The 13,124-nt window shown below is 42.3% G+C and overlaps 1 protein-coding gene across 2 annotated transcripts in view; it reads left to right on the forward strand.

Moving 5' to 3' along the window:
• The window catches only part of LOC141272793 (protein-glutamine gamma-glutamyltransferase E-like), a 117,767-nt gene that overhangs the window by 39,630 nt on the left and 65,013 nt on the right, over nt 1-13,124 (forward strand). For both annotated transcript variants that reach the window (XM_073683860.1, XM_073683861.1), the window contains exons 6-7: nt 4,374-4,548; nt 6,374-6,509. In XM_073683860.1, coding sequence (XP_073539961.1) covers nt 4,374-4,548; nt 6,374-6,509 — 311 coding nt within the window. The remainder of the gene's footprint in view (nt 1-4,373; nt 4,549-6,373; nt 6,510-13,124) is intronic.

Below are 13,124 nucleotides of genomic sequence, written 5' to 3' on the forward strand. Positions count from 1 at the left end.
TTGGCGAAAATTTTGAAAATTTTGCAATTTTCAAAATTTGAATGTTCATGCCCTTAAATCAGAGAGATATGTCACACAAAATAGTTAGTAAATAACATTTCCCACATATTCCCATTTTTTTTGTTAGAAAGTTATAAGGGTTAAAAGTTGACCAGCGATTTCTCATTTTTCCAACAAAATTTACAAAACCATTTTTTAGGGACCACATCACATTTGAAGTGACTTTGAGGGGCCTTTATGACAGAAAATACCCAAAAGTGACACCATTCTAAAAACTGCACCCCTCAAGGTGCTCAAAACCAAAGTGAAGAAGTTTATTAACCCTTCAAGTGCTTTACAGGAATTTTTGGAATGTGGAGGAAAACAATGAACATTTACAGGTGCATCTCACTAAATTAGAATATAATCAAAAAGTTAATTTATTTCAGTTGTTCAATACAAAAAGTGAAACTCATATATTATAAAGAGTCATTACAAACAGAGTGATCTATTTCAAGTGTTTATTTCTGTTAATGTTGATTATTATTTAGCCTGGAGGCCAGCACTTTTGCTATGATTTTAATATCTGTTGATAGTAAAGATATGGGCCTGTATGAGTCAGGGAGTAAAGGATCTTTACCTGGCTTGGGTATGACCACAATCACTGCCTCCTGCATTGAGTGACGTAAAGTTCCCCCCTCCATTGCCTTCTGAAAGGTAGCTAGCAAATGAGGGAGTAGGATGTTTCCAAATTTCTCATATATTTCCATGGGAAGTCCATCCAACCCCGGCAATTTATTATTTGCCATAGAAGCAACATTTGCAATTTTTCCAACCGCAGATGGATGTTTAAATATTTTTGATCCGCTTCAGAGAGAGTCGGAAGATTAATTTTCCCCAGATAGGTAAAAATTTGTTCTCTACTGAATTGTAATTTAGATTTGTATTGGTCTTTATAAAATTCTATTCAAATATTTGAAATCTAATCAGTCTGGTTTACTATCGTGCCTTCCTTGTCCATTAGAGCCCCAATGAAAGAGTTCCCCTTCTGACCCCTTGTAATTATTGCCTGCAAATGTCCCGCTTTTTCCCCTTCCTCAAAAAAGTGTGCCTAAGAAAGCATACGTTTCTTTTCGCTTTTTCTTTACTATGTGTAGTGTATGCGCTCCGTGCCTCCCCCCAGACCATCAGATCTTCCTTTTTGCCAGTTAAAACAAACTTCTCTTCTGTAGACCTAACTCTGTCCTGTAAAATCTCAATAAACTGTTTTGTCCTACAATGAATTTTGCGACACCTATTTGTCGTTTTCTTTAAAATAATATTCAAAGGTAGATACAATCAGTTTAATATCTATAATTTGGAGCCAGAAGGGATTCATGTCAGAGATGTTTGCAGTTTGGGCTGAAGACAAAGGGTAGTCAGCAAGGGCGAGTGGTCTGATATTACTCTGGGCAGATACTCCACTGGTGTTACCAAGGGGAAAATATGTTCTGTGCCTAAAACTAGATCAACGCGTGATAGTGTATTATGCGCTTTAGAATAACAAGAGAACTGTCTAATATTAGGATTTTTTAGCCTCCACAAATCTGCTAATGATAATTCTTCACCAAACTTAGTTATGGAGGAGTCAGAATGGAATCTATCCCAATAAGGATGGACAATATCGTTAAAGTCTCCCATGTATAAAACTGCAACTCCCGGCACCTTATTAAAGAATTGCAATATTTTTCATAATAGCGTTATTGTAGGGAGGAGAAGTGTAAACTGTGATAAGTTCTTTTGTAAATATTTTACAATGGATGCCTATGAGTCAGCCTTCCCCATCTATTTTGGAGGAAATCGATTCAAAAGGAATAGTCCTATGCACTAGAATGCTAACCCTTCTAGAGTAAGTTGAAAAAGTAGAATGGAAACTGGCCAATCCATGAATATTTCATACCTACAACACTGTTTTTCCCAAAATGTGTTTCCTGCAGACACAACACTGCAGGCAAATGATCCTGGATATATTCCATAACAGCAGCTCTCTTTATTGAGTCTCCCAGACCTTCAATGAAAGGAATTTTACTTTATCAGCCATTATGTCTGATCATATAGGGGATGAAAAATATGAATGACTTATAGGCTACTATTAAGCCATCTTTCCAATTTATCCACAGAATCCTTATAGCTATTGTTAGTTGCAAAACCAAGTAGCATATTATAGGAACATAAACCCCAGAAACATATTCAAACATATGAACACTAATCTGTCCATTTAAATTGGATGAATAGAGGCACTAGTCCATCCTGTAGCCAAATACAAGGCAAGCGAACAACCTAAAGTGGGAAAAAGAAAGGGAGTAAATGCTTTTTGTGCTCTTGCAATAGTAGGATATAAACAGGATAAATATGCCCATTGGGCCGTGGGTTAATTAGTAAAGGATATGACCCCCAACAATCAATCAGGTAGTGGTCGATAGCACAAATCTTAAATTAACCAGGTTCAATGTTGCTGACTTTGATTGATCCTCTGCTCATTTAGGTCAATCCAGCATAGTGAAAGAAAAAGGTCTCTCCCAGAGCAGCCACTCTGAGTCTTACAGGGTAGAGCATGGAATATGGTGTTTGCCAATGATGTACTCATTGTTTTACATTCAGAAACTGCGCCCTGCGTTTTAAATCTTCGATGGAGTAATCCGGAAAAAAGAAAATTATCTGGTCTTTAATAGAAATGTCTCCCTTTTCCCGGGCAGCTTTGAGAATGGCATCCTTGTCTTTATAATGCAGCAACTTCATTAAGACTGGGCGAGGGGGAGCCCCTGGTGGTAATGGCCGGGTTGGCACCCTCTGTGCCCTCTCCACAGCAAAGACCAGAGACAAGTATTCTATCCCAAACAGAGAGCGCAGCCACTTCTCAAAATACTCAGCAGAGTTATTACCCTCAGTTTTTTCAGGGATACCAACTACCCTTATGTTGTTCCGTCTAAGTCTGTTCTCCAAATCATCTGTTTTACATAGCACAGGATCTGTTGATCATGTCTGTGGCTGTCTCGGATAATTTGAGGTTGTTTATCCTCCAGGTCACCAATCATGCCCTCTGCTGCTGTGGTGCGGTCCTTTACTTTTTGTAGCCCTTGCCTCATATAGGAAAGTTCCTCTTTAACCCTAGAACGCATACCTGGGGCCTCCAGGCCCGCCCTGTTAATTGTTTTCTATTTTCTGCAAGATTACTTTAGTTAGAATTTTGAAACTCTAGGTATTCCTCAGGAATATAGTTGTTTGTCATTTTTGTTTGAGTTATTCCATGTTATTTGCACACGGGCCTAAAAGGCCCCAGGTATGTGAAAAAGTAGATATTTATGGTCATGCGTTCTAGGGTTAATTTCTCCCATCTGGCTGCTGAGTGAAGATAGCGCAGATCTATACTGTGCACAGCCATGTATGCCAGTAAGTGCCAGGGTATGTGGGAAGCCTGTAACGTTGGGTTTCACGGTGTTAGAGGCCCAGTGGATCCTTCAACAAGCGTTCTGTCTCCAAAGCTCTTCTGCCATGCGTCTGCTCACATGCCCGGCAAGTCCATAACCCCCTGGATACCATCATTACATGAAACATTGTGATCAGTTGCCTGAACCTGTTTGGCATAAAAATGATGTGCTGGACAGGTGGTTACAATCTACTTGCCGACTGTAGGATCAGTTTCTCTATCAGTTTTTATCTAGCATTTTTGTTATTGCTGGATGGAAATTACAACATTGGATGGAACCCAGTCTTAAATGCACTTGGTATTGATATCGGCATCAAGAGTATTAAACAACCATTACTGTGGAAGTGCATCTGTCACAACTGGACTAGAGTGATCACAATTTCTGAAATACAGTAGGTCCTATAACTGTTAGAAAAGCCCAATTAATACAGTATATAAAGAATGATACATCCATTTGTAGGAAGATATCAAATAGAAATTTACATATAAAGTGACACTCCCTCCTCTGAAGGATTCTATGGGACCGTGAATTACAGTTGAATTAAAAGAACGCCATTTAATACTACTTTTCCACACGTTTTCCTGAGAATTTATCCTTTGATCACTGTCAGATCAATTATCTTGATGGGTTCAATTTATAAGGGTTTCCCAGAATGGATTTCTATTGTGCTCATTTCATTTTTCTAGCAATAAATATATCACATTGTTTAGCTCCATCTAATTACATGATGCATACACAATAAACCTCCATTAAAAGCTGGTTTGGGCAAGGTTTTCTCATTGAAACTTGTCTATTAAGTCCTCTGACTAAATGTATTTAAGCGTAGTCTTTGTCCTATTTGACAATTTAAGGTATGGGCTAGCTGGAGACGTGAATGTCCAACTGGTCTGCAGTGAACTTAACCAATCAAATATTTAATCCTTCCAGGTGAACAGTAGCGATGATAGTGGTGTGGTAGAGGGAAGATGGACTGGAGAATACTCTGATGGCACAAACCCTAGTGCTTGGAATGGCAGTACCAGTATACTGAAGTCTTGGAATAAGCAACGGCAGCCAGTAAAATATGGGCAATGCTGGGTGTTTGCCGGAGTTCTTTGCACAGGTAATTATACTCTACTCTATACTCTACTTTTCTTGATTGAAAATGTAAAAATTGAAACAGCACTCTCAGATTGATGATACTTATAATCCAAAAGGGTAAATTTACAGATTCACCTGTCTTAAGGAGTATGCAGATTGTCTCTTCAGAGAGGAAGAGGACTTCAACTCTAGTGCCAGCTAATGGAAGTAGCAATCCTACAAGTCAATATCGACCCTTTAACAAGCCTTGCAATATGACTTAGGATAAAAGCCAAATCAGAACCTTAATTTGCAGGCACAGTGTTTTGGGGTATTGCCCCTCATCAGTGCAAAGTATGAGATCTGATTTGGCTGGGTGAGAGGCTATCACTAGGGTCTAAGGGGTACATTTTCTCCTTATGGTGAGTAACATGCCAGGTCTGGCATGCCAGTATAAGGAGGCTTAAATGGTTTGTATGCTCCTCTGGGAAATTAAATATGCAAATTGCCTTTTCAGAAAGGAAGAGGACTTGAACTCTAGTACCACCTATTGGAAGTAGTAATCCTAGAAGTTAATATCGACTCTTTAATGAGTCTTGCAATATGACTTAGGATAAAAGTAAAATCAGAATCTCAGTTTGCAACTGGTGTAAGGAGGAAACTCCATGGTCACTGGACATTGATCATTACATAGGGGCCAGGTTAGCTTTTAACAATCCAACACTATCTCTCTTCAAAGAATATCCAAACTGGAGATCACTGGTATAGACCCAAATATAATAGGTGCTGGTTGTGGTAAGTGCCTGGATAATTATATAAGTAGGAAAATATCCTGCGCAAAACGGCAAAGTAAAGCTACCGTAAAGTACCATAAAAACTGGATGGAATCAAGGGTGACTTACCCTACTGTAGGGGTTGTAGATACCCTTCCTGGATCGTTCATCACCATGAGGGTCAAATAGCCTTGACATCCACACTTAAGATATTTGTTCACCTTTGGATCCTTGGTGCTCCTCCCATAATACTCCAAGTACAATATACACTACATTTAAAGTAATAGACATATGAAATTACAATAAAAGTCCTTGTAATGCTTTTCGGGGGCTAAGGACTTCTCTTTTCCTCAAATTTCACTTGAATAATAAAAGTTTAGCAAGTTTGACCCTATAATATATCTCTCACCAACTAGAGTATGACAGCTTTCTAAAGAGGTGACTTGACAATTCGGATATGCTCATCCATATAGCTATCTTATAGTCCCTGCGTTGTTGGTTTTGTCCAATTAGAAAAGAGAAACCTATATCTTCCTATATGCTGTCCATTTCTTGGTCCCATCTCTGCATCAAAATATCATTATATATAAAATATCTGAAAGGAGCTGCCTGCCAACTATCAATCTCAGTCATAAGAGCTTAGTAGACACTTGGTCTCCCTGTTAGGTCTCTCTAAAAGGCTGTCACACTTTTAGATCCATCACATCTTTCCCACTTTAGAGGGTGGTGATGAAAAAAACTGTGGTAAGTGACCATCTCCTGATGATGTCCTCTTCTAGGCAGGGTGATAGATGCTCCAGAGAAGTGAGTGCAGCCCCAGCCTCCTGATGATGACTCATGTGAGACTCCTCTCAAATGAAATTTTACAGGAAATGAAATAATAAAAAAAAAACACATGTAGGGAGAAATGTAAGGTATTTTCTAATATAGCAAATGACATAAGTGCTTTTGGTGTAAAATTAGATATTTATAAAGGACATTTTAGGTATCGGTCCACCTTCTTAGCTAGACAAAAGATATATTTTATTGTATACCCTGAGATATACATCCTGAACAGTTGTTATGCTCTCATCTTATAAATGTCCTTCTCTACAGTCAGCAGGGCACTTGGGTTACCCTGTCGAGTGATTACAAACTATTGTTCTGCCCATGACTCAAACGGCAACTTAAGTATTGAGGAATACTATGATGTGTATGGCGATCCCGTGGAAGAAAGCGATGATAGCATATGGTAAGTGCTGTTTTACTAGGTAGTAAACCAATTTTTACAAAATGACAGTCAATGAATTTACATGTCAGGCATTTTTCCGAAGGAAGCTCCCATATAGTTTAACTGTAGGAGCCATAAAATCTTTTTTCTATGGCAAATATAAAAATTACAGGGTCCTGAATGGAGGAGTCCCATATACCTACATACTAACAAGTTCTTTGTGCAGTACCAGCTACAGATTTGCTCATGACTAGTGATGAGCGAGCACTAAAATGCTCAGGTGTTCGTTGCTCGATCCAAGCAACGAGCCTCATGTAAGTCTATGTGAAACTCGAGCATTTTTCCAGCGCCCCCCCCAGCGGTCTTCAGAGGGCCTAAAAGTTGCCCAAATCAATGGGAACAGTGCTCAAATGACATGGGAACAGCATGGGGAAGACCCCTGGAAGCAGGGTCGGACTGGGACTAAAAATCAGCCCTAGCACACAAACCAAAGCAGCCCACATTCAAATCGCTGTTTTTAAATAGGAGTGTATGTTTTCTATACAACCTTTTCTGTACAGTTTGTGGGTGAGAACGCTAAGGGACTTCAATAGGTGAAAAATGACACTAGGTGTAAAATGACTTTGTCTTTAAAATTTCTGAGATACGCCATTCTGCATCTATGCCCCGTGACCCCGCTGAGAATTTTTGGTTTTGAAAGGGGGAACCAGAATTAGGACTTCTTCTATGTATGCCCCTAGCTGCAGGAGGACCTAAGGTCAGTGCATATTCTAATAATTATAATTTTTAGACTCAGCCCACCTTACCTCCTAGTTATAGGGGTTTTTCACCCAGTGCACATTTTTTGTCAGCAGTGCAGCTCGCTGACTACTAACAGAGTGAAATGTTGGGATTCGGCTTTACCAGGCGGTTCAGGCAGTTGTCACATATATATGTGATCTGACAAATACATTATCATCACTACTCATCCAATTCTCTTACGGGAAGCAGATGAGAATGTGTTTGGTACAGCGAGGCCTCGCTCACTCTAGTGTATAACACAGCTGAGTGCTGTCCGATGTTTTATCAGATAGCACTCAGCCCAATGTTATACTATGGGCAGTGCAGATCTGCGTTGTTCTCTATAGACCAAATCATTCTGAAATTTGCAGCAAGCTGTAAGTTGCTCTGGAATTCGGATCACCCGTACAAGTCTGAAATATCGGACTGCACTCAGACGTCATTCAAGTACAGTCTGATGTAAGCAGACACAGACAATGGAGGAGATGGAGAAATTCAGCTCTCCATCTTCTCCGCACCTGAGATACGATGCTATTGTGCGAGAGAATCAGATCACAGTAAACTGACACTGATCAAACTCTTACCAGAGTCTGATCAATGTCATTACCATAATCGATCTGATTATCATTGATCGTGTGAATGAGCCCTTAATGTTATCACCACATAAAGAAAAATTAAAGGGGTTGTCCCTCTACTCCCTCTACTAAAAACGGCCAGTTCTCCAGTCAGTTTTGCACCAGGAGTTTATTTAGCCAGTAAGATATGATTTATATAGGGACTGATTGTCCAGCACTTCTAGAAATCATATTTTCTTGGACAAATAAGCTCCTAGTGCAAAACTGGCTGGAGGACTGGCCGTTTTTAGTAAGGAGAAAATGTAATCATCATCAGCCCCAAAAGTCAGCCAGCAGCCAGTTCTGGACAAGAGGAGGAAAACATGAATATTTAAAGGGGTTGTGCACTACTTTAACACTGATGACCTATCCTCAAGATAGGTCATCAATGTCTGATCAGTGTTGGTGCAACACCTGGCACCCCCGCAGATCAGCTGTTCTCGGTGCTCAGTTACAGAACTGCACAGCTCCGTCTACTGTATAGCAGCCACAAGCGGTTACTGCACATCCGCCTCTTATTGATCTGAATAGGTGACAAATGTGCAGTACCTGGCAGCGACCACTATACAGTAGGCGGAGCTGTGCTGTGCCATAACTAGAGATGAGCGTTGTTCGACTAGAACTGTTCGCCAATCTCAAATTCGAGCTGTTTTGGGCGGTGTTCGAGTTGTTCGACGAACCCGAACGATTTGCAAAAAATTCGGCTGTTCGAGGTTATGTTCGATAACTGTTCGTGCACCAAAAGCGTGTCCTGCATGTCTGGCGCTATTTAGAGCACCAATCATGCAGGGATTGTCTGCCACTCACTGTAATGCCGCAGCCATGGTGGTTGTGCCATTACAGTGATTGCCCAAATCGATGGGAACAGTGCTCACAGTGAAACATGAAAAGCCGGCAATTCAGCAGCGGCATACACCGGTACCCGACAATTTAGAACCGAAAGAATAGAGCTTCACACATAGATTAGATAGATATAAACATGTCAGCCACATATATAAGAAGTACAGTGACAGTGTTGCTTACTGTACTTGTCATTTAGCGTAAAGGATTTATCAAAAAAAATAATAGTGTTTTCATGCACCGTCTCTTTAAAAAAGCCGGCCGGCAATTCAGCAGCGGTACCCGACAATTTATAATAGAAGGAATAGAGAATCACACATAGATTAGATAGATAGAAACATGTCAGTCACATATATATGAAGTACAGTGACAGTGTTGCTTACTGTACTTGTCATTTAGTGTAAAGGATTTATCAAAAAAAATATTAGTGTTTTCATGCACCGTCTCTTTAAGAAAGCCGGCAGGCAATTCAGCAACTGTACCCGACAATTTATAACAGACAGAATAGAGCTTCACACATAGATTAGATAGATAGAAACATGTCAGTCACATATATATGAAGTACAGTGATAGTGTTGGTTACTGTACTTGTCATTTAGTATTAAAATAAAGGATTTATTATTAAAAAAATTGGCGTGGGGTACCCCTTAATTTTAGGCTCTAGCGGAGGTTAAGCAGACAGCTGGGGCAGATGTTTGAAGCCTGGGAAGGGGGTAATACCCACGGAGCTTCCCAGGCTACTAATATCAGCCCCCAGCTGAATACATAGCCTTTACTAGCTATTAAAATGGGGGACCCCCCAAAAAAATGACGTGGGGTCCCCCCTAATTTAATAGCTAGCAAAGGCTAGGCAGACAGCTGGGGGCTGATATTAATAGCCCAGGAAGGGAGCCATGAATATTGGCCCCCTCCCAGGCTAGAAACACCAGCCGTCAGCCGCCCCAGAAATGGCGCATCCATAGGATGCGCCAATTCTGGCACTTAGCCTCGCTCTTCCACGCTGCCCTGGTGCGGTGGCAGGGGGTAATAGGGCTGGGGTTGATGTCAGCTTATAATGCCAGCTGACATCAAGCCCAGGTTAGTAATGGAGAGGCGTCTATAAGACACCCCCATTACTAACCCCATAGTCAAAGTTAAAATAAACACAAACACCCAGAATAAAGTCCTTTAATTGAAATAAAGACACAATTCTTTATTGTTCTAAATTAAACCATACTTACCATCACACCCATTCCAGCTGAAGCCAACGATCTCCTGTAATAAAAATAAAATAATAAAGCAACCTCATCCTTACCTTTCCATGGTTCCCACGACAGCTTCAGCTCTGCTACATCGAGATGACAGGCTGGACCGCAGCAGAACGCTGCCATCCAGCCTGTCATCCCGCAGACACTGAGAAGCGCAGGCATGCTTGCGCTCCTCAGTGTCTCTCTGTGACGGCATCCAGATGAGCCGAGGTCATGTCCAATGAACTCGGCTCACCTCATGCACGTCACTGACAGCGTGGGAGAATTCTCACGCTGAAGCGCTGAGTGCAGGAGAATTTTCCCACGCTGTCAGTGAGGTGCATGAGGTGAGCTGAGTTCATTGGACATGAGCTCACCTCATGCACGTCACTGACAGCGTGGGAGAATTCTCCTGCACTCAGCACTTCAGCGTGAGAATTTTCCCACGCTGTCAGTGACGTGCATGAGGTGAGCCGAGTTCATTGGACATGACCTCAGCTCATCTTTATGCCGTCACAGCGAGACACTGAGGAGCGCAAGCATGCCTGCGCTTCTCAGTGTCTGCGGGATGACAGGCTGGATGGCAGCGTTCTGCTGCGGTCCAGCCTGTCATCTCGATGTAGCAGAGCTGAAGCTGTCGTGGGAACCATGGAAAGGTAAGGATGAGGTTGGTTTATTATTTTTCTTTTATTGCAGGAGATCGTTGGCTTCAGCTGGAATGGGCGTGATGGTAAGTATAGTTTAATTTAGAACAATAAAGAATTGTGTCTTTATTTCAATTAAAGGACTTTTTTCTGGGTGTTTGTGTTTTTTTTAAATACTTTACTAGAAATTCATGGCGGTCATGTCTAATACTGGCGTGACCCCATGAATTTTGGGCTTGGGGCCAGCTGATAATACCAAGCTGGCCCTAACCCCTTTATTACCCAGTGAGCCACCGCACCAGGGCCCTGGATGAGTTGGGTACAGCGCCAGAAGATGGCGCTTCTATGAACGCGCCATTTTCCGGGGTGGCTGCGGACTGCAATTTGCAGCGGGGGGGGGGCCCAGAAAGCTTGGGCCTCCCTGCGCTGCAGATTCCAGCCCCCAGCTGCCTAGTTGTACCTGGCTGGACACAAAAATAGGGCGAAGCCCCACGTATTTTTTTTTAATTATTTCATGAAATTCATGAAATAATTAAGAAAAAAAGGCCTTCCCTATATTGTTGTGTCCGGCCAGGTACAAATAGGCAGCTGGTGGTTGGGGGCAGCCCGTTCCTGCCTGCTGTACCTGGCTGGACACAAATATAGTGCGAAGCCCCACTTCAATTTTTTTTAATTATTTCATGAAATAATTAAGAAAAAAGGGCCTTCCCTATATTGTTGTGTCCGGCCAGGTACAAATAGTCAGCTGGTGGTTGGGGGCAGCCCGTTCCTGCCTGCTGTACCTGGCTGGACACAAATATAGTGCGAAGCCCCACTTCAATTTTTTTTAATTATTTCATGAAATTCATGAAATAATTAAGAAAAAAAGGCCTTCCCTATATTGTTGTGTCCGGCCAGGTACAAATAGGCAGCTGGTGGTTGGGGGCAGCCCATTCCTGCCTGCTGTACCTGGCTGGACACAAATATAGTGCGAAGCCCCACGTCAATTTTTTTAAATTATTTCAGGAAATTCATGAAATAATTTAAAAAAAATTGACGTGGGGCTTCGCACTATATTTGTGTCCAGTCAGGTGCAGCAGGCAGGAACGGGCTGCCCCCAACCACCAGCTGCCTATTTGTACCTGGCCGGACACAACAATATAGGGAAGCCCTTTTTTTCTTAATTATTTCATGAAATAATTTAAAGAAAATTGACGTGGGGCTTCGCCCTGTTTTTGTGTCCAGCCAGGTACAACTATGCAGCTGGGGGCTGGAATCCGCAGCGCAGGGAGGCCCAAGCTTTCTGGGCCACCCCCGCTGCAAATTGCAGTCCGCAGCCACCCCGGAAAATGGCGCGTTCATAGAAGCGCCATCTTCTGGCGCTGTACCCAACTCATCCAGGGCCCTGATGCGGTGGCTCACTGGGTAATAAAGGGGTTAGGGCCAGCTTGGCATTATCAGCTGGCCCTAAGCCCAAAATTCATGGGGTCACGCCAATATTAGACATGACCACCATGAATTTCTAGTAAAGTATTTAAAAAAAACACAACACCCAGAAAAAAGTCCTTTAATTGAAATAAACACACAATTCTTTATTGTTCTAAATTAAACCATACTTACCATCACACCCATTCCAGCTGAAGCCAACGATCTCCTGAAATAAAAGAAAAATAATAAAGCAACATCATCCTTACCTTTCCATGGTTCCCATGACAGCTTCAGCTCTGCTACATCGAGATGACAGGCTGGACCGCAGCAGAACGCTGCCATCCAGCCTGTCATCCCGCAGACACTGAGAAGCGCAGGCTTGCTTGCGCTCCACAGTGTCTATCTGTGAGGGCATCCAGATGAGCCGAGTTAATGTCCAATGAACTCGGCTCACCTCATGCACGTCACTGACAGCGTGGGAAAATTCTCCTGCACTCAGCGCTTCAGCGTAGGAGAATTCTCACACTGAAGCGCTGAGTGCAGGAGAATTCTCCCACGCTGTCAGTGACGTGCAGGAGGTGAGCTGAGTTCATTGGACATGAGCTCACCTTATGCACGTCACTGACAGCGTGGGAGAATTCTCCTGCACTCAGCGTTTCAGCATGAGAATTTTCCCACGCTGTCAGTGACGTGCATCAGGTGCGCCGAGTTCATTGGACATGAACTCGTCTCATCTTTATGCCGTCACAGCCAGACACTGCAGAGCGCAAGCAAGCCTGCGCTTCTCAGTGTCTGCGGGATGACAGGCTGGATGGCAGCTTTCTGCTGCGGTCCAGCCTGTCATCTCGATGTAGCAGAGCTGAAGCTGTCGTGGGAACCATGGAAAGGTAAGGATGAGGTTGCTTTATTATTTTTCTTTTATTGCAGGAGATCGTTGGCTTCAGCTGGAATGGGCGTGATGGTAAGTATGGTTTAATTTAGAACAATAAAGGATTGTGTCTTTATTTCAATTAAAGGACTTTATTCTGGGTGTTTGTGTTTTCTTTTAACTTTGACTATGGGGTTAGTAATGGGGGTGTCTTATAGACGCCTCTCCATTACTAACCTGGGCTTGATGTCAGCTGG

This window comes from Phyllobates terribilis, unplaced genomic scaffold (assembly GCF_046119375.1).
Source record: "Phyllobates terribilis strain yellow unplaced genomic scaffold, ASM4611937v1 Scaffold_5__5_contigs__length_657084704, whole genome shotgun sequence".
Classification (NCBI taxonomy): Eukaryota; Metazoa; Chordata; class Amphibia; order Anura; family Dendrobatidae; genus Phyllobates; species Phyllobates terribilis.